Below are 20,261 nucleotides of genomic sequence, written 5' to 3'. Positions count from 1 at the left end.
TGCATTTACCCTATCGGCAATGTTTCAATAGCTCTGTTTTATACAATATACATGTGACTAGAAAAGTCCAGCAAGCTTCAAAATTTGCCGTAATTGTTTTCATGGTAAAATTGCTTGTCGAAGTCGACTACTGCAAGTTTTCTTGCTAGTATAATAACCTCGCTTTAGACTGACTACCTCAACGGTCAGTTTTTTTTAAATGTTAAATGAGTTATTTTAATTGGTCCATTCTCGGAATCGGATTAGAGATTGAGATCAGGTTCATTTATCGAAAACGGCTGTAAGCGATGTTTCATAAAATATCGCTCGCACGCTACTTTTACGCGACGTATTGTAGTTTATTATAATATTAAGTTATCTTTATGTGCGAAGCCGCGTCGTTTTTGAATTCCGGGTGCAGTACAGGTGCTGTATCTAATCATTGATTAGTAATGTTAAAAAACTACGGCGCCCAATTATTGGTGGAGATCCAACGTTGGGATAATTTACGTATATTATGCAATTGTTAATTGTAATTTTACACTTTATGGCATAGGCGTTGGAGTTATTTTGCATATATACTTTATTGTTTATGGCACGGATTCCCGCTCCGGCAAGATTGTCATCCAATGATATTATTCACTGCCCTAAAACTCCACCAAGTGCCTCACCTTAAAAAGATTTTTTTAAATGTTTATTGAAAGAGCTTGGTCGTAATTTCACGAGATTTAGATACGGTAAAATGTTCGGCCCTCCTTGTATCTCAGGAATTAGAAACGGGAAGTGGTTGTTTGGCGAGATTGGATGCAGTTTAACTAAAAAGAAACAAACTCTCATTGTCTTTATATAATCAATACAAATAGTTTATCACAAAATTCTACATGGAATGATACAGTTCGATACACAAACAAATCCTCAAGTTTAAAGTCAAATAATACAATATTGCTTTATTTTATACAAGAGCATACAGAAAAGAAGTAAACGTTTGTAATTAGAACAAACTGTGTTTTGTCTCTAACCGTCGTTTTCAATAAACGATCCAAATCGCTTTTATTGATCTATCCTAAAATGGATCAATCAAAAGTAAGATAATTTTGAGTATTTTTCTAAATAAATTTACGCAACGAAATAGGTTTTACTATTTTTGTCGTTTTGCGTTTGTCTGTTTTTAAAACATTCATTCCATATATTTGATAGAATTTATTAACAAGCAAAAAAGACAGATGACAAAAACTATCGTAAAAACTATTTCGTTACGCACATTTTTTAAAGATATACTCTCTACATACTTACTAGTTTATTTATTGATTTACTCTCGAAATCGGCTCAAAGTTTAACATTTGAATCGTTTCTTGAAAACTACTATTGAAACCATTAGACTGTATTTTTTTACATAGGTACTTAAATACCACGCGTACGGCTGCATTTTAACTCTGATTATAAACGTTTATTACGAAATAGTGAACTATATTATTATTCAATGTGAAAGTTTTATTATGAATTTTATAAAAATATTAAATATGTCAACGGTAATTTATATACGTAATGATTTTTTATGTTTACGCGAATGTTAGACATTAAAATAAAACTTGTTTGCGGATGTTATCGCGATTTTTTATTTTATAATTTTCTTCCGACGATTCGAAGACTTTGCAGCCTTCATGGCCCCTTGACTATGAAGACTGCAAAGTTTTCGATAGCAAAATAGTTTTATTTCAATAATATAGTAAAGCCAGGACATCGGATTGTTTGTTCCAAACTTAAACAAATTTTTGAAGTTTAGCAAACGCTTTAAACTATAATCCCATTATTCAAAGATGTTTTTTTATCTAAGAACGGAGCATTGCTGTGATATCAAGGCTGTTTCTCAGTGCTGATGGCATGGCAGCCTTCGCAGTGCGTAGACATAGGGCCGTTGTGATTGGCTAATATTGAGATACAACTTGAATCTAGTTGGCTGCCAGATAAACAAAGCTGAGAAACAGACTTGTCATCACAGCAATGCTCCGTTCTTAGATGAATAACGTTTATGAATAAGGGGATAAAACTATATAAATAGTGACAATTTTGTTCATATAAATTTAAAAAAAGGCTATATTATTTGCATAACGATGTAAATATTTTCAGAGCATGAAAGAATTGTTAAAGAGCAAAATTTGCTAAACATTACATAACAATGACAAACTTCTCGACGCTTTATTTATCATAGGTTTTACGAAAACATAATAGATAATAAATAGTTCCAATCCGCCATTTCCAACAATAGAAGCCTACCCCAAATTTAGAATATTTTATTTATATTAATTTATTATTATTCCAACAGGTCGACGTGGAGATCCTTGGGGGAGGCCTATGTTCAGCAGTGGACTTCCTGTGGCTGAGATGATGATGATGATGATGATGATGATAATTTATTATTTCTTAGCTTATAACTGAGGCAGATAGAGCAAAAGCGTATTTTTTTGTTTTATAATGTAATAAATGATTATTTCCACTGAGCGGGTTTTAAAAAATGCGTTACCGATATAAAAAAGAATATCACATTCGCTTCGATAATTTTTTTTGTTACATAGTTTTTTTTTGGTAATTTTCCATTATGCCAATTTCAATTTGGGATGTTTCATAGTTATATCAGTTAATGCTGACGGCCATAATTGAATATGTAATTTCGAAAAGGGCACATGTCCAAAAATGTAAAAAGTTCAGGAAATGGAAACTTTCTAATGTAGTGTAGAAAAAAAAATGGGTTAGAAGTTGGGTTCAATTAGCAATAAAAAACTACAGAAGTTTGTTATTTGTTATTACATATACATTTCTCGATATAGATCTAGATATTATATTTATGACATTTGCCCTTTTCCAAATTGCATATTCAATTTCAGTTTGTTAACACAATACTTGTTAATTACTTTATTCACTTTCCATTGTACAAAGGAGGCGCGATGGATGCGTTTTGGTCGCCTGGAGATTTAGAACAAGATGTCTTTTTACAATCCTTAATGCTAATAGACAAAGATGAGAACAGATAGATAGGAAAAAAGGATAGATAAGAATAAAAACTGTAATAGAATATAAATGTATGCAACTTGTTTTTGGCAATATACCATTCGAACACAACTCGTCTATTGTAATCAGCCACAAAAGTAGTTTATAAAAATATCAAATCGCTTTTAAACTTTCGTCTCCGTATCAACGTGATTACTCCACGAATATCATCTTCAGAAGCTTTAGTTTATTTCTGACATAGAAAAATTCATATTTTGATTGAAGTCATTGTGTAGAAATGTTATGGAGTTTTTAATTTGTTCAGCTATTTTTGTAGTTGACTGTACATTAACATTTAGTTGACGTAATCAGCCTCTGTGATGTAGTGTGACGACATGACACGATCGCCTGCGTCGTTTCATTATGATTGGTCGAGTGAACTACGTGCGGGGCACATGTTCGCCCTTCGACCAATCACAATAAAACGTCACAACAGTTCGTGTCGTTTCGTGCCATATAGAGGCGCTGTATTATATTGACTTAACGCCATCTATTGAGCGTAATATAACAATACATCATAAAGTGAACTACTTAATTGATATTGCGAGTACAATAAAGGCGATATATTTTTCTAATTATATATTTTATAAAGGAACCTACAACTTTTTTTTTAAACTAATTTAAAATAAATAAACCCTAAAATGTAGCAATAAGTAAATAATGTTTCTATTTTTTTTCCACAAATTACCGCTAAAGCAATTCTTGCACGCACATCTTTGTTTTTTTCTGGCAATTTTAGCCAAAAAATAAATTATCTACATTTTAGTTTCAATTTGGTAACGTCACTTGAATTCTTACCGCTGTTTTAAATAAACGAATCCAATCCATCGTGAAAATGGTCCAATCATAACATAGTATTTCCACATGCTTACAAATGGCTTATTTTGATTGGTTCATTCTCTGGATCAAATCGGAGATCAAGATTGGGATTCTTTATTTAAAACGGCCGTTAAAGATTGCATTTTTTTAAATTGCAACAGAAACACAGTACGACCTCACTTAAACCGAATGAGCATAATCTTAAGGCAAAGTCGTGAGCAAAGGCATGGGAATCACAATCAAAAGCCGCAAACCACGTCGGACCGTTCAAAACAGCAATTTACCCATAGACAATCGAACAAAGAATATTTTACGGCTGTTTTTAATAACAATCCCAATCCTAATCTTCGATCCTTAATCCCGAGAATAAACCAAAATAAGAAATTTGTAACCATATAAAAAAAAAACATTTTCGCGAAGGATCGAAAATAACGATTAGGATCATGTATTAAAAACAACGGTTAGCTGAGTCTGATTTTATCAAGTCATATATAATCAAACGAGGCAAAGTTTAAGTTGAGCCGCGACTTAAGGCTCGCTTTCAACGACTGCGGTGACTTCAAAGGCGCAGGCCGTGTCGTCGCTGCCCTGTCGGAACAATTGCGCGTGTTGCCAGGACACTTCACCGACACCTCCTGAGAGATTCGCCACGATCTCCACTGACTTGAATTTTCTATCGAACGTCGTTGGCGTTTCTGTGAAATATACGAATAAGTGGCAGATTTTTTGGCGGGCGGGCCGAGATCAATAAACGTATCAAAATATCTTTGGATCGATCATGAAATAGAATAAGAATAAAGATTGACATGTCTTATTTTTGGGATCGATCTAAAAGTTAGTGTGATAATATTGGAGCAAATTTAAAAATTCGAGCTACACATCGGCCATTCGAGCTACAAGCGGCGATAGCCTAGTTGGGTGTGGAACGGACTGCGAAGACGAATGTCCGCAGGTTCAAATCCCAAGGGCACACACCTCTGACTTTTCTAACATAACGTGTGTATTCTTTGTGAATTTATCGTTCGCTTTAACGGTGAAGGAAAATATCGTGAGGAAACCTACACATCTGAGAAGTTCTCTATAGGAATTTCGGAGGTGTGTGAAGTCTACCAATCCGCACTAGGCCAGCGTGGTAGACTAAGGCCTAATCCCTCTCAGTAGTAGGCCCATGCTCAGCAGTGGGCAAGTATATAATACAGGGCTGATATTGTTATTATTATGAGCTACACATCATTATAGCAATGCACATCTGTGAGAGCCTGGAGGTTTTTATTTATTCTTAACATCTTTACTAACACATCATGGGACGAATATATAATTACGGCAAATATTGGTGCACTATTTGCGCCTCTTCCTTCCCTCTTGGAATAAAAATCCTGAGTGTCTGTATATGCTAGGAACCTTCCTTCTTTCTCCATCCAGAGTTGGGTAGTAATGCTAGAATGTTCTTTGGCATTGTTCGCAATACAACAGCTTAATAGAAAATCGTGTAGGTACACTCACCTGTCAGCGTGACTGGTACGGGCTCCCCTTCGTCGAACCTAAGGGTCCAGGTCACGACACCGTTTTCATACACGGCGGACGCGGCGGAGATGCGCAGGCGCGTGCATTGTAACCTGGCGTCACTCGTTACCAGCTTCCAGGAGATGTGGCCCGCTGTCTCACCGTCTAGAACCAGTGTGGTAGGTTTTGTTGTATCTTATGCTAACTTATGCTGGTACTATACTTAAAATATTTGCGCTTTTTGGTCAAAGCATTATCGACTTTATGTTCTTCATGTACAAAGGTGATGTTGCATTGGTTAAATAATGCTAATGTTTGCCCATATCCGCTAAGTATATCGCAAGCATTACTGAATATTTTAAAAGTTGTGAAATTGAGGTTGGTTTCTTTTAAAAATAAACCGTTAAACGGATTTGGATGAAATTTAGTACACAGACAAAACATGTCCTGAATTAACACTAAAGCTTTAATCCTGGAAAAGTGCAGAACGGGACCTTCATTCCGGAAATGGCATAACACGCGGAAGCTGCTATCAATACAATCATACTGGCCCAATTTATTACCTTCCCTGGCCAGGTACACCTTGTGCCAATCGTTCTCCACCTTCCTGAAGATGTTGTTGTGTTGGTGCGCCGCCACCGCCCAGGACCTGATGAGCTGCGACTCTTCGCCGTCGCGCGTGAGGCGGTAGTGGTCCGGCCCGGGGTGGTAACGTGCGCAGTAGGTTCCTGGACGCGGGAACTCGAACACGTGACCTTCCTCTGTCGAGCCCGCCTCCCCTCTCTCCATGCGCCACTGCTTCGAGCCGGAGATGCGGCCGTGTGACTCGAAGTCGCTTGGTTGTCTGTAGAATAAGTAACAATAATTATGTTAAACTGTAATTAGAGCTAGGTATGTTTGCTTCCAAAGCGGTATAATATAATGGGTAGATTGCAACTTGTCACACTTTTAATAATAATCATTTTAAACTCACTTCGAAGGTCAATCCATGCCTCTCTTTAAGATATCGCGTGATTTTAAAATTGTTTACCCTCAAAAAATGTTGGTCCTTCGAACCGGATAATACGTTCAAACGGAGTCAGTACTTTCAGACTTACTTTTCTACCATTAGCTGCACAAGTTCCTCGAGCGCCCGCTTGGTGAGGTATTTGCGCCTCGCTTCAGACACTTGCCGCTGTCTGTGTTCGCGTAATGTCATAATGCACCATATCAACTCAGATTCCGTGCACTGCGTCCGTCTTTTTAATACCTGCGAAAGTAATTTTAGTAAAGGAGTTTTGATAGATAATTATGGGCAAAATAAAATCCTTTAATAGGACCTTTAGACGGATCTAGCGTGTCCGTTAATATTGCCCTCCCCTAAGTCCACCTCACAATGCTTGGGAATTTCCTCTCAATCCATCCTCTTCTTCCCCAGCCTCCGCTGCTTTTTTTATATATCAGGCCACTGTAGTTGATAAGCCTAAGTCCTAAAGTATATTATTAGCAGGCGCACATAGATATAAAAATAGTAATATAATTCAAGTTTGTCTGTGGTCACCTCTTTATGGTTCATAGTGTACCGCCAGGTAACGTCCTGCAGGTCGTCCCGGGACAGTGCGATGACGTAGCTCAGCTTCTTCTTCCACCCGTGGCTGTACAGCAGCGGCGCGTTCAGCTTCGCTTCGCAAGGGTCTGCGTGCAGCCACGTGTTCGAGTCGTAGTCGAATATCTATGACGCAAATACTTCTATAAACTTTATGTGACTGCATACGATAGGGATGGCATAGCACCTTTTAGTGGGATTCAATTTAGAAAAAGGTGTATTTTCTGTCATCCCTAGACCTCCAATTACGAAAACTGCTTTAATAATTTAAAATAAATTAAATAAATTTAAGTCCTTCAATTGAGCCCGACTCGAAAAAAAGTTTTTGCGTCCCTTTTTATAGCGATTTTTTTAAACTAAAGCAGGAAAGCAATGTTGTTAATCCATCGACATATATGTGAGTACCTCGCACCAGACGTGGTCGGTGGTGTCGTACACGTAGCGCGTGTCGTATCCGAGCGCGCGGCAGAACAGTGCGAAGCAGTTGGCCCACTCGCCGCAGCGCCCGCGCCGCGTGCGCAGTAGTGCGCGCGGGCTGTTGTGCCGCGGGAACCGGGTCACGCCCACAGGACATCGCGAGCACTTGTACATCTAAAATATACTTTATTGCTTCAGGAATAAAATTCATATTAAATATATATTTCAGCATTTATAAAATAGGCTGTCATAATTCTGATGATTGTCTATAGATACAGGTACTTTCATTGGTTGACACATATATTGTAATATAGACTACATTATTGTTATCAATGATAGCATAACACCTTAGCGGGACAACAATAACCAATATAATATTATATTGGACTATATAAGACTCACTTCGACTCTACACGTCTCGTCATTGATTTTCATTGAGGTAGACTTGACGTACTTTGTGGGCCCCCCGCAAGTCTCGCACGGCGGCTGGTCCACCCATGAGAAGTACTTGTGCTTGAACCAGCCCATCAGCTCCATGAGAAGAGCTATGTCGAACGACAAGTCGTGGCCTTTGATTTCACCTGTGAATATTTAATGCACCAAAGATCACACCCAGTCTGAACAAACATATAGAATATTTTTTTATGCTGCAAAGCATTTTGTAAATTACACATTTGAGGAGAGATGATTACCCCTTGGCAGTTGACACAATTATAGCAGCCTGTTGGAACCAGATATACACAGGATGATCCCAGACTGTGGCACGCTTACGTGGGCCACCATACACAAGGTTACCACCTTGTGTATGGTGGTCACTATCTGGGTGGATAATAAATGTATCCTACCACCAGCAAGTATAATAATAATAAGTAGTAGATGTACATATAACACATAAAAAACTCACTCACCAGTCTTAATCTTCTTCTGTTGCTCCCTCATTCTGTCCAGGGCCATCAGCTGCAGCGTGACAAGTGGTATATGTTCCCGAGCGAGTGCTTGCAACTCCTCATCCTCATACACCAACATATTGTTAAACAACATCTCTATCTTTTTTAATAGCTCATTATTCGTTGTCTGCAAGCCAACATCAAGTAATAAGTGACCTTAATATTTTTTTTTGCCTTATTATAAATACAAAGGCATATGAATATGTTTAGATGTTTTGTAGTAACTGAATGAATTTTGCATACATATAGACTATGAGTTCGATCAACATAAAGGCTAGATTTTATTCTGTAAAAATATGAACTAGGCCTTTTATAATGATTTCTTATGTTTACGCGAATGTTAGACATTGAAATTAAACTAAAAACCCCGTGACCATGAAGGCTGCAAAGTCTTTGAAACGTCGGGAGAAAATAAAATACTAACACCGCGATAGGCCTTTTATTTTAGTAAAGGTGTTTCAAACTAAGCCAACAGCTGAAGCAACACTGATTTTTAAAAATAAACACATTTAAGTTCAAGCAGTACTTTGTTTTAATAAAGGTTCTCAGATATGATATTTTAACAGCTAAGAAATAATTATTAACTACACACAATATTTATATTGACAAATAGCATACCAAAACTTGAATGGGTGTCAGTTCATTCTTTGTGTCCAAGCTTCTATTATGGCTAGAGCCCACCGACATTCTACTGTTATTTAGAGACCCATAGCAAAAGTTGATTTTCCTTTCAATAGCAAACTGCGCCATCCTTAAATTACTCAGTGTCAATTCTTTAGGATAAATGAAGTCATTATTAACCTGAAAATTTTCAAATGTCTCAATAAGTAATAAGGTCAGGTGGGGCAAGTGCGCCGACGGGGTAAGTGCACCTACCCTAAAAAAATCGAGAACTATTGATGTTATACAATTACCGCAATCTTACATCTATGCTACTAACTGAAATACAGTTCCACTAAAAACATAAATGGCTATGTTCATTTTAATACGATTTATTCGCCATTTTATTTTAAGTGTCATTTAGACCTGTAAACCCGAGATGACCCCCGTGAAAGATAACATCAAATATTTCAAGATATTTAACATATTTCTGTAAACCAGTAAGGTGAATACATAGTTTAAACCTTTTATTTTAACTTCCTGCCTGAATGTTATTTATATATACTAAAATAAAGGATTTTTTAGTAATGCGAAAAAATGTACCTAAAAATTGTCGAGTAGGGCCAATGCGCCACAGTTAGTAGTCGTATGGCGCACTTGCCCCTGATCCATATATAACCAACCTTTTTTGAGAATAAGTTTTACCAATATGAATTATTATTATTAAAATGTACTTACTTAACAGCAGAATTTTTTGTACTCAAGGTATTTTGTTTTGAGCCGACTTAAATAAAAGGGCGTATTAGTTAATTCGTTTTTACAAAAGAAAAACTAAAATATCTTGGTCTAGAGCAACTTTACGTGAATAGGTTGCAACTGTGTGATCAGGCACGTTATCTGGATATAATGCAGCTAAAACATATCAAATGTCATAAGGCCAAATTCTAAGTAATTGAGTTCGTAACGCATTCAAAATTGTTAATTCCTACATTTTTGTATTTTTTTTAGTTTTTAGAAATAAAATGGATTTTATATTAGGGCTACCATTTTTTTATTCCAACATATCCGCACACAAAACTCTAACATAGCAAAAAATTATATATCAAAACAAATTCTAAAATGTTTTCAAGCCCTGATTTACGTATATATGGCGCACTTACCCCGAATTTGATTTGACAGCCATAGTTTGTTATAATATTGAGTGATTAAAAATTATCCAAGAGCAATGCAGTAAAACTTATTTCTCTATGGACTAAAGTGAGTGTTTTCTTTATAATGTTTCATATTGGCGTTTTTTACACAGGCGCACTTACCCCATTTCCGGAGGCAAGTGCGCCTACTACCATTTTTTTACTTTGAGCAAAATATTATTAATTTATGGTCCGATTTCCTTGAATGGCTATAGGTCGTTATCACAAAATACCAAATATTCTTAAATTAATAAAATTACATTCTTAAGTCAGCACAAAAAGAAATTATTTTGCATTGAATCCAGCTATGAAAATTTTATGGCGCACTTCCCCCGACTGACCTTAATTTATAATGGGTATTGATGGATGTTTAAAATGTTCGCTCTGACAGATAAAAAAGGAAATAAATTAGGTACTGATGCATTAAAAGAGGAAATTGTTTTATTACCATAAAGAATAGAAAGCAAAAATTTTTAACGTTAAGAAAATGTCGCTAAGACGTCGTATAGTTAATTAATTTGCATATTTATAATGAAGTTTATTGAAAAACATTAATATTAATAGCCACAGCGTACTGTTTTAAATCCGAGGTATTTTAGATAGTCACTGAAAGAGTCATGTTTCAGCACATCTTTGAGTATATTACTCCTTATTGTTCTCAAATCGTAGTCGTGGGGGTTCTCCAGTATGTGACTGATGTGGTGCAGGAGCTCGTAGAGAATTTTACTGAATGTATCCACGTCCCGAACACTCTGTTCCACAAGAGCTAGTCGCGCCATATCCTCCATTTTTTAGCAATAACGTAATTTCACACAAATGTATAATAATTCGCACTAAATAATATTTATCACCGTATCGAACACTGTTTCAGTAAGTCACTTGTCAAATTTTGATAAGTCATTATAGTTCAGAAACTGGTTATAAGGTAAAGTTCCGTTCAGAAAAGATAGTCATTTTTTATTTTATTTATTTTTTATTTTATCTATTTACAAGGGTACCACAAATCTACTACCTAGAAGAAAACCAAATTCAGGTTTTATCAAAACTTACCATCGTGTTTTGTCTTGGGATATGTTATTCTATGCGAATGATGTATTGTAAACAGTGTTATTTTTTTTTATCACGTAGGTTCTACCTATTTTCCTGCTTACGACGTAGAGTCTGATAAAAGTATCCTTATCATCACATTTTTTTCCAATAACTACTTTTAGGTGATATGTATTTTAATATTATAATTAGATGGGTACCTAATCATTAATATTATTAACATTGGTTCAGAAGGCAGCTTTGGTTGCGGTTACTATGATACTTTAAGTACAAACACAACGTTCAATACAAAGCAACTAATATTGAACTACAACGTACACGGATTAAAAATGCGAAAGTTTTCGCTAACAGATAGCTCATCTGAAAATGGTACTTTTACTTTATATGTTGTTATAAAGATCTGAATTATTATAATCCCAAATTATTCAATGAGATTGTTGTAATAAATAGCATTTATAGTTCTTTTGCAATCTATACAGTGCTTGATCGAGGCTCTCGTAACTGGCTCTTACACGCTCGATATGTAAGAGGAGAGCATTCTTTGTGCCTCGACCTGGCTGACGAGTTGCTAAAGCAGAATGATAATAAGCACAGATATGCGCAATATATAAAGGTAGGTAATTATTTAAATAAGCCATTTGAACGAAGAGTCACCCTAGACTAAATTGTGGTGTTGCAAAACAGGCAGGTTCCCGCTTACAGAGAGAGCAAGCTGTGGGTAGGTTTAATGCAAAGATAAAGGAATTAGTACTTTCCGTGCTAACTCAGGTTTTAAATTTAATAATTGCTGCCAATTTCCACAATAATTATGTGAAGAGAAGGCATATGAAATGTGGATTAAGCAAACGCCAGCAGGGTACTAGAGTGGGCCTTAACTTGCTACTCTTACAGCCTAGGCTTGCCTTGTAGTAAAATAAATATCATCTTTGAAACTAGGAGAGTAAGTTTTATTTGAGTTACCTATCGAATACCGTTAAAAGTTTTTATTTCAAAAGGGCTCAGTATTAGCAGACGCTGGTCGTATACAAGAGGCCTTGGAGAAATTTCACAGCTGTCTTCGGCTGCAGCCTCAGGATCCTGAACCACTGAAACAGGTCGCAAAATGTCTGTAAGTAACGTAGACTTGTGACCCTTTGCTGCGATAAGAACCTAGCAGCAGATTCGGATCTGAGATAAGTACTTCCATTAAAATATATATTCATTTTGCAGGTTCCGCCAGGGCCGATTTCAACTAGCTCTCGAAGCGTATTTAGAAGCGGACAAAATAACGAAACACCCTGATGCTGATATTTATTGCGCGTTAGGTAATTACATATTTTGTAATTTGTGATTTTCTAATGTTACCTACATTTAATATATCAATGGCCCGTTGGTGTAATAGCATCCAAAGTCTATGGTACTCGATACTAAGATCAGGCAATGCGATAATTTCATCCTGTTTGAGTAGATTTATAATATACCTTATATTATGAATGCATAATTGGGTACAAACAAATCCCGCGGACAATTGCAATCATTTTTATCTACCCCTAAAGATTATACAGCTGTGACTATCTCATGAATAGTTGAAAAACACTCTTGTAGCGGAGTGTTCCTGGAATCTTGGTGACATATTGCATGGTGTGGAATGGGCTCGTTCTGCAGTCCAGGCTGGTGGGGGGGAGAGGGCCGGCGCGTTGTTGGCGAGGCTGCTGCTGGCTTCTAATAACATCAACGGCGCTCTGGCTGCCTATGACGAAGCTTTGGCGTAACTATGTTATATTACTTTTTAAAATTTTACGTTATTTATGTACTTGTAACGATATTTATTTACGCTGCAAGAAAAATAAAGCTGCACCTAAAGTTTTGTATGATTTGCAATATCGACATTAAAATCCAAATTAATATATGTACTTACGTACTGAAAGCGTTATCTACGAGTATGCTTAAGTACTTGACTACCTATACCTTACGTCAGTTCTCTAACCCAAAACAGCTCCCACGCCTGTGGAGCAGAAACTCTCGCTGCAGCCGGTGCCCTCCGCCTTCGGGCTGGTGACCCTCGCCGCGCCTTCCAGCTACTCGGGGCAGCCCTGGCTCAGCAGCCATCTCAACACGCCGCGGCATTAGCCCTGGCAGCCATGATGCTGCAGCACAAAGACCTGGATGCAGCGCTGGCGAGGCTGAAGACCGCGTTAGCAGCCCATCCGACTTGTGTGGCCAGTCATGTCAATTTAGGTCTGGCGTTGTTGGCAAAGAAGAAGTTCGTTGCCGTGAGTTGTTTTAAGGATAGAGTCTAGATGTCACTAATCCAATGATAATTTTTAATAATAGTTCTACTTATACGTAACTAGCACCGTGTAAAGTTGGTAGACCGGGAAGTCCTAACTTCAAGTATGTGTGTAAGTTTTGTAATATCATTTGGGACGAATTGGATCCCTCAGAAAGGAGGTTGACTTGGATCTACTGGATTGGGACAAAAGAATGATGATGGTGTTGTTTAAAACAATAATTTTCGTACAACATTACGGACTTTTGGAAACTTCTAATTCTTAAAAAAATCCCATCGTCAACAGGCTCTGACGTGTCTTCAGCGTGCAGTGTGGGCGGCGCCACTGAGTTCTCGCGCGTCGCACGACCTCGGCTTGGCCCTACTCATCTGCAGGAGAAACACATCGGCCTTCTGCAGACTCGCCACCGCCGCTGCCTTGGAACCTTCGCAACCTTATACTGTAACTTAATTTTACTTTTACCCTCTAAATATAACAATTTAGTATTTTTCGCTCTATTCCGTTCTTGGTCCATAAACGTGGAATGTTGGTCAGATGTCAATTTGTAAAAATGTAGAGTTAAGTACCAATTGACATTCAACAATATGGTGACAAAGATTAAGGGTTTATTTTAAAGAATTGATGACATTATTTGCTTCTAGGTGCTTTTAATAGCAATAGCATTACAGCGTTTGGAAGACAACAGATGTGATGCTGCATACATCAGGGCCGCCAAACTGGCACCAGACGATCCCCTCATAAGACTGAACCTGGCGGGGCGGCACGCACGCGCTGGACGCCTGGAAAAAGCTTTTGAGGAAGCGACGGCTACAGCTGAACTACTGCAGAGAGCAGAGAAACCTGATGCACATGTATGTAATATTAAATGCAGTCGATGCTATTTGCTTGTAGGTAGTTATCCTCAAAACAGAAATATTGTCAAAAAATATTTGACAGAAGAAGTAGTATATAGAAGGTAGGTACTAAGGTATTAGAAGAATACAACAGTTCTTTTGACAGCAAAAATAGATTTTGTTGTGATAACTATTCAGTGGAACTTCCCTATATTATGAAGACCGACCGATCGATTTTTAGCAATCTTCTGCCATCTAACTAATAGTCTCTTCTGTCTTCAATAAGCAATAAATTACTGGTGGTAGGTCTCTCATATGTAAGAATCCGCCTGGGTAGGTACCACCACAATGTCTATTTCTGCCCCAAGCAGCAGTGTGTCACTGTTGTGTTCCGGTTTGAAGGACAATGTAGCCAGTGTAACTACTGGACTTAATGAGACTTAACATCTCACGTCTCAGGATGGCGATAGCAGTAGAATACCAAACAATACTTTATAATTCAAGGTGGTGGATGGTGTTTCTATTGTTTATGGGCGGTTGTATCGCTTACCATTGGGCGAACGGCAAACTCGTCTCGTCATTCAAAATAATAGAAAAAAAATACGGTTTGTTCTAGCTGGCGAGTTCCTTGGCATCACTGATGGCAATTTTAAAAGACGCTGGGGAGGATCTATCGCAGCCAGCAAGTAAATCTGTAGAAACACCTTTACCAGCTATTGAAGATTCAAAAATAACGAAAAATGAAATGGCGCCTGATGAAGTGTAATTCTGAACTCAAATGAAGATATTAAGATATAATTGCACTTTAAATACATAAGAATCTAGATAGCATGATAATTTCATTTAATTAAAAATAACATTCTTGTTTGTAAAAAAATTGATACCATTAGATAGGTACTCTCCTCTTGCGTCTTGGGGCAGTGGAGTAAAAAATGTAGTACAAACGTCACCAATAGGTAATTTCTTACACATATTACATCTCTATAAAATTTATTTTATATTACGTTGTAAAATAAAAAATATTTATATTTCATACGTAATGCGATTATGGAACGATGAAGTTGTTTCTGTTTGTATTTTCAACATTATATTGCGCTGCAAAGGTTTGCACATTATAACTATTATATTTTTCCAGTTTTTCTTAATACATTATAACGTGGGGTCAACGTAACACATTTTTAAGATGGTTACAAAAATAATTTCTACTTTTTGATGGCCCCGTTGAGATACTGGGATCCCCCGGCGTAGCGACTGCAGGAGCCTGGAGGAAAGTTGAGAGGGAATATCTGGGGAAGGGAAGTATTGAGGAAGGAAAAGGAAGAAAGGAAGGAAGGCAGAGAGGTGTATGCATTAAATTACTTACTTATTTATTGTTAATGTTTGTACCTTTTAGTGTCAAAATAAAACCAGAACAGCAAGTTTAGTAGTTCTGCCGCCGTTAGTGTTGGGTTACGATGAATTATACGCAGATGAAACAATTAAAGAAGAAACCAGACATTCTCATGATACGCCAGAATTGCAAGGAGTTATAAAAAACAACCCAACTGAAGATTATGAATTTTCTATGAATGAAGCTGCCACTAAAGAAGATGTTCAGGAAAATTCCAGTCATAATCGTCAGACAAAAAACGGTGGAAACGTCTAGGGGGTGGATCAAATGGATTGTTAAGTTGGAAATTCTATAACACCACTTGAAGTCTTTGTTGTCCATATCATAAGAATAAAACATCACATTTATAACATTATGTACTGGACCTTTTTTGTATCTATGTCCATGAACCTAATCAAAATCAAATTCATTTAACCATTTTTGAATATTGTAGAATATGATATTACAATAAAATATCATTATTCAGTGGTTATACAAGTACTTTCTTGTAGATTTTTATTTAAAGGATAAGAAAACAAACGAGATATTAATGTATAATTTTATTAACAATCTTTTATAAAAAGCATAAACATTAGCACCAGTGTTCACATTGTATATACTTATATACTAGTCTTGAGAATACTGTCCCGTGAATATAGGCGTATCTTGATAAGTTACAGCAAAATAAAATGGATTTTCCACTTTGGATCCCTCATTTATTGATGTTGTTTTGGACAATGCAGAGTATATACCTAAAAACAAAATATACTTAATGTTTCATTTATTTACTATCAACATTTTTTACACTTAAATAGATGCTCTAGAAACGATAATATTATAATAAAAAAAAACATACTATTAGGAATTTTGTAAAGTTTAAATAAATAAGATATTTTAATTTTAAAAGTATAAATTACAGAAAAATGTTTCCCCAGCTTCCTTGAATTTGTAATTTAAGCTCTAGATTCGATGAGATGTAAAATTTTGATAAATTATGTTCATATCCAAAGATATTATGTATTTCTCATGCAATAAAATATTTGCTTAATATTTTTATACAACACTTACTAGTCACAACCTCTAGATGAACACCTGTATTGTCGATATTTGCTATTCCGATTTGAGCTGCAGTTTTGTCCACAATGTTATTGGTGTTCTAAAAATATTATTGACTTAATTAAGGTTTTGTTGTAATTTATTCGATAAAATATATTTTTTAAACTTCTTTTTAATGTACGAATTTAATATTAAGTATGCAAGATATAGGAAGCGGCACGTATCCAGCCTTTGACTTTTATTAGGTCATCTGCCCAGCTCGTGGGTGGACGTCCGACGTTGCACTTGCCAGTACGTGGGCTCAGCTGGAAATCGGCTGCAGCTGATGATAGTGCAAGATATATAAAAAATCATTATTTACCTGACATTGTAGTCCTATTTCAGATACGATATTTACACATGGTGCTTTCAATTCAGATGTTGCAGTGAACAATGGCTGTACACTATTAATGGCAGCAGTTAAGCCTTTTGTATTCAGTTTTTCGAAAAGATTATTCAAAACATCAACTTCGTTTGGCACGATTATCACAAGTTTAAAATCCATATTTTGGAGGGGAAGTACTAGTATCTGAAAACGAATCTAGATATAATCCCCCTATCACATTAAAATATATATGGTGAAAAGTGGGGGCATTAGATACACTTGCACCTCTGCTTACACCTTTTGAGATAAAAGGCGTGAGTTTATGAACTAGATTAACATAGGGCCGAAAAGATGGGAAGAAAAATGTCAAAAATTAATACTTTTTAAAATTTGAACTTTGTCCTTTAAAATTTTATCCCATGTTCTGGTAGATAGGGGATGGCGCTTGGCGCTTTTTTGTTTTACTTCCTTCACTCAGATATTTACCTTCACACAGACATTCTTGTGGCTCTTGCCAAGTTTTTACGCTAAGCTATCATGATTTTAACGTGGACCTGGATTGATCTGGGCTAATAATTTTTTACCCCTATGCATTAGTCCCAAGTTCACGCAGATATATTTGCGAAGCAAATCCGTAGCCGCACTGGCTTCATTATAAAATAGAACATTTACTAAGAGATGAGTAAAATTGCGAACAAAGGAATTATTATTAGGTATTTGTAATTTTAAACTTTTACATTAAATCCTTACCCTTGCATCATATTTCACGTCCTGTGTATAGTTAAATGAATTGTATATTTTCATAAGAGGTCCAGTTGAGGTTTTGGATAAATCCCAAATTCCCTGTTAAAAAGAGAAAAATATTATACTAAACAAACCATAACCACATAAAACTAGGTTTATAAAATAAGTACCATGAAAATAGAATGCTATTTATTACTTTGTAATTGAAAATTCTGAGTAGTGCATTGCCATTCTTTATAGCAGAGGCGATCCTCACTTTTAGCAGGCAAGCTGCCTGTTTTGACAATGTGCTGTAAGTATAAAAAAATCCAAGCATATTCCATACAAATTAGTCTTACCTTAACAATACTAATGTTTCTTAAAATTAATTTAGTATTTGTTGGAAATTCTTTTTCTATATCTTCTGTCATTTGTAACTCCTGCATCTGGAAATGATAAATATTATTCAAAAGTCGGACATTGTACCTATATTGCTGCTATTAAATCTAGGTGTAAATAATTGTATCTACAAATGAAAAAAATAATGTTATTTATATTATCTAAGGAACGAAAGTATTTAAAATTAATAAATTGGGTTGTTATGCTACCAATATAATTGAAAAGATATTTAAAAGATCATAATAATAAAATATATTACAATTACCCAATGCTTGAACACATCCAGTTTTCCAGTTTTAACATAATTAATTTCTAAATTTGAATCCCTTATGAAATGTTCTGGTTTTAAACATGGTGAATGGTAGACAATATTTTTTGTTGTTACTTCTTTTTTGCCTTTTAATAATTTATTTATCTGAAATATAAATTAGGTAACACAAATAAGTAAAACTGAATGTAGCATATTTTTAAATTTTACAAACAAACAATGCAAAGGAATGATTCAAAGAATAAATTAATAAAATATCTTGCGTACAGGCTTGACTTCAAAACTTGGCACCAATCTCACCAAAACAGTCAGTAAAAATAAAGTTACCACTTTATACATCGTCCTGGGACGCTGTGATATGGTAGCTCTTTCGGTTAGTTATATACCTAATATCAGATATCTATAATATAAAAATGAATCGCTAAATGTGTTGGTAAGCGCATAACTCAAGAACGCCTGGACCAATTTGGCCAATTCTTTTTTTTTAATATTCGTCGAAGCTCAAGGATGGTTTTTACGGCGAGAAAATATCAAATAATTGCCGGAAAAACCCTAAAAACAGTCCTTTTCTTTATCCCATACAAACGTTTTCTAACTAATACGTAGAGTCAATTTGAGCTTTATTGCTATTGTATAAAGTTCACTGTTGTCTAAGCAATGTAGGTGTGTTCCTTTGTTGACAAACCTGACTACTAACCAAGATGATGTAGTCAACTATCCACCGGAATTTTTAAACTCGCTGGATTTGCCAGGATTGCCACCTCACAATCTTCAATTAAAGGTTGGATCGGTAGTTATAATGTTGCGAAATATCAACCAACCGCATCTTTGCAACGGCACACGGTTAGCGATAAAAAAATTACTAAACAATGTGATAGAAGCAACTATACTGAAAGGAAAGTATAATGGAGAAGATGTTCTCATACCGCGCATCCCAATGATTCCGACTGATGTGCCATTCGAATTTAAAAGACTACAGTTTCCAGTGCGGCTTGCTTTTGCTATGACCATAAACAAGTCCCAGGGGCAATCATTAAGTGTTTGTGGTATTAATCTGGAAAACCCATGTTTCTCCCATGGTCAATTGTATGTTGCCTGTTCCCGTGTTGGAAAACCATCAGATTTATTTGTCTTTGCGCCAGGGAATCAAACAAAAAATATTGTATATCATAAAGCACTACAATGAAAATAAAACTGATTTTTGTTAATAATTATGATGATTACCAATAAAGCGATTACTTACTTTTAAATGCTTATATCTGTTTTATTTAATAATTATTTTTTATTCAAAACGCCCTATCACCAGGGTGAAGGTTCTGTTCAGGAGAATTTTTGCCCCGACAATAAAATAGATAGGAACAAAAAACTGTCATATTACAAATCTTTTTGACAGGACGAAGTCTGTCGGGTCCGCTAGTATTCAATAATTGTAAAGGGCAATAACACTTACTTGTATATATCTGCTGATGGCTGGGCTGCTTTCTCCACATAAGGCCAGTAAGATATTAACCCCCAGAGGCGAGGACACCCATCTCCGCGGTGCCTGTTTCCACCAAGCGCACGTAAACTCAAGTCAGAACATTCTTGCAAAAATCATTTCAGCGTACTTATTGTTCTTTTACAACGAACCTAGTTGTATACCAACCTGAACAAGCATTTCTAAAAGTTGTTCTTAGCACTACGTTTTCCTATTTTTTACTATATTTGAGTCCTTGTTGGAAACAATAACAAAAATCAGATGTTTTTGACGTTTCACGGGAGATAGAGCAATGAAATATATCGTCTCGTTAGATAAATTGTATACAGCGCCATCTGTTAATAGTGTTTCTACACAAAATATGTTAATC

General features: G+C 36.0%; 3 protein-coding genes across 4 annotated transcripts; 1 reads left to right on the top strand and 2 right to left on the bottom strand.

The window, feature by feature from the left end:
* Nucleotides 1-810: 810 nt before the first annotated feature.
* On the bottom strand, nt 811-10,985 carry LOC115448013 (peptide-N(4)-(N-acetyl-beta-glucosaminyl)asparagine amidase). The gene is made up of 10 exons (XM_030175315.2): nt 10,661-10,985; nt 8,914-9,096; nt 8,257-8,422; nt 7,751-7,929; nt 7,337-7,522; nt 6,887-7,057; nt 6,444-6,595; nt 5,910-6,190; nt 5,347-5,511; nt 811-4,538 (listed from the first exon to the last, which is right to left on the bottom strand). The coding sequence occupies exons 1-10, from the start codon at nt 10,871-10,873 to the stop codon at nt 4,372-4,374; spliced, it is 1,863 nt and encodes a 620-aa protein (XP_030031175.2). The 5' UTR covers nt 10,874-10,985; the 3' UTR covers nt 811-4,371.
* Nucleotides 10,986-11,195: 210 nt separating this feature from the next.
* Nucleotides 11,196-16,323, top strand: LOC115448017 (Bardet-Biedl syndrome 4 protein homolog). The gene is made up of 10 exons (XM_037439098.1): nt 11,196-11,501; nt 11,612-11,745; nt 12,128-12,240; nt 12,342-12,436; nt 12,717-12,879; nt 13,108-13,384; nt 13,688-13,843; nt 14,044-14,253; nt 14,852-15,338; nt 15,629-16,323. Exons 1-9 carry the CDS (start codon nt 11,462-11,464, stop codon nt 14,999-15,001), a joined length of 1,338 nt encoding a protein of 445 aa, XP_037294995.1. The 5' UTR covers nt 11,196-11,461; the 3' UTR covers nt 15,002-15,338; nt 15,629-16,323.
* LOC115448018 (serpin B4-like) lies at nt 16,150-20,194 on the bottom strand. 2 transcript variants are annotated; one of them, XM_030175320.2, is made up of 8 exons: nt 20,060-20,194; nt 19,865-19,957; nt 18,412-18,561; nt 18,107-18,193; nt 17,775-17,867; nt 17,022-17,228; nt 16,673-16,760; nt 16,150-16,356 (listed from the first exon to the last, which is right to left on the bottom strand). In XM_030175320.2, the coding sequence occupies exons 1-8, from the start codon at nt 20,069-20,071 to the stop codon at nt 16,232-16,234; spliced, it is 855 nt and encodes a 284-aa protein (XP_030031180.2). In that variant the 5' UTR covers nt 20,072-20,194; the 3' UTR covers nt 16,150-16,231. The 2 variants fall into 2 exon arrangements, with proteins under 2 accessions (XP_030031180.2, XP_037294996.1); XM_037439099.1 differs by lacking the exons at nt 19,865-19,957; nt 20,060-20,194 and adding an exon at nt 19,341-19,646.
* Between the last annotated feature and the right edge of the window lie 67 nt (nt 20,195-20,261).

This window comes from Manduca sexta, chromosome 16 (assembly GCF_014839805.1).
Source record: "Manduca sexta isolate Smith_Timp_Sample1 chromosome 16, JHU_Msex_v1.0, whole genome shotgun sequence".
Taxonomy (NCBI): domain Eukaryota; kingdom Metazoa; phylum Arthropoda; class Insecta; order Lepidoptera; family Sphingidae; genus Manduca; species Manduca sexta.
This window is presented reverse-complemented; position numbering and strand designations above follow the sequence as displayed.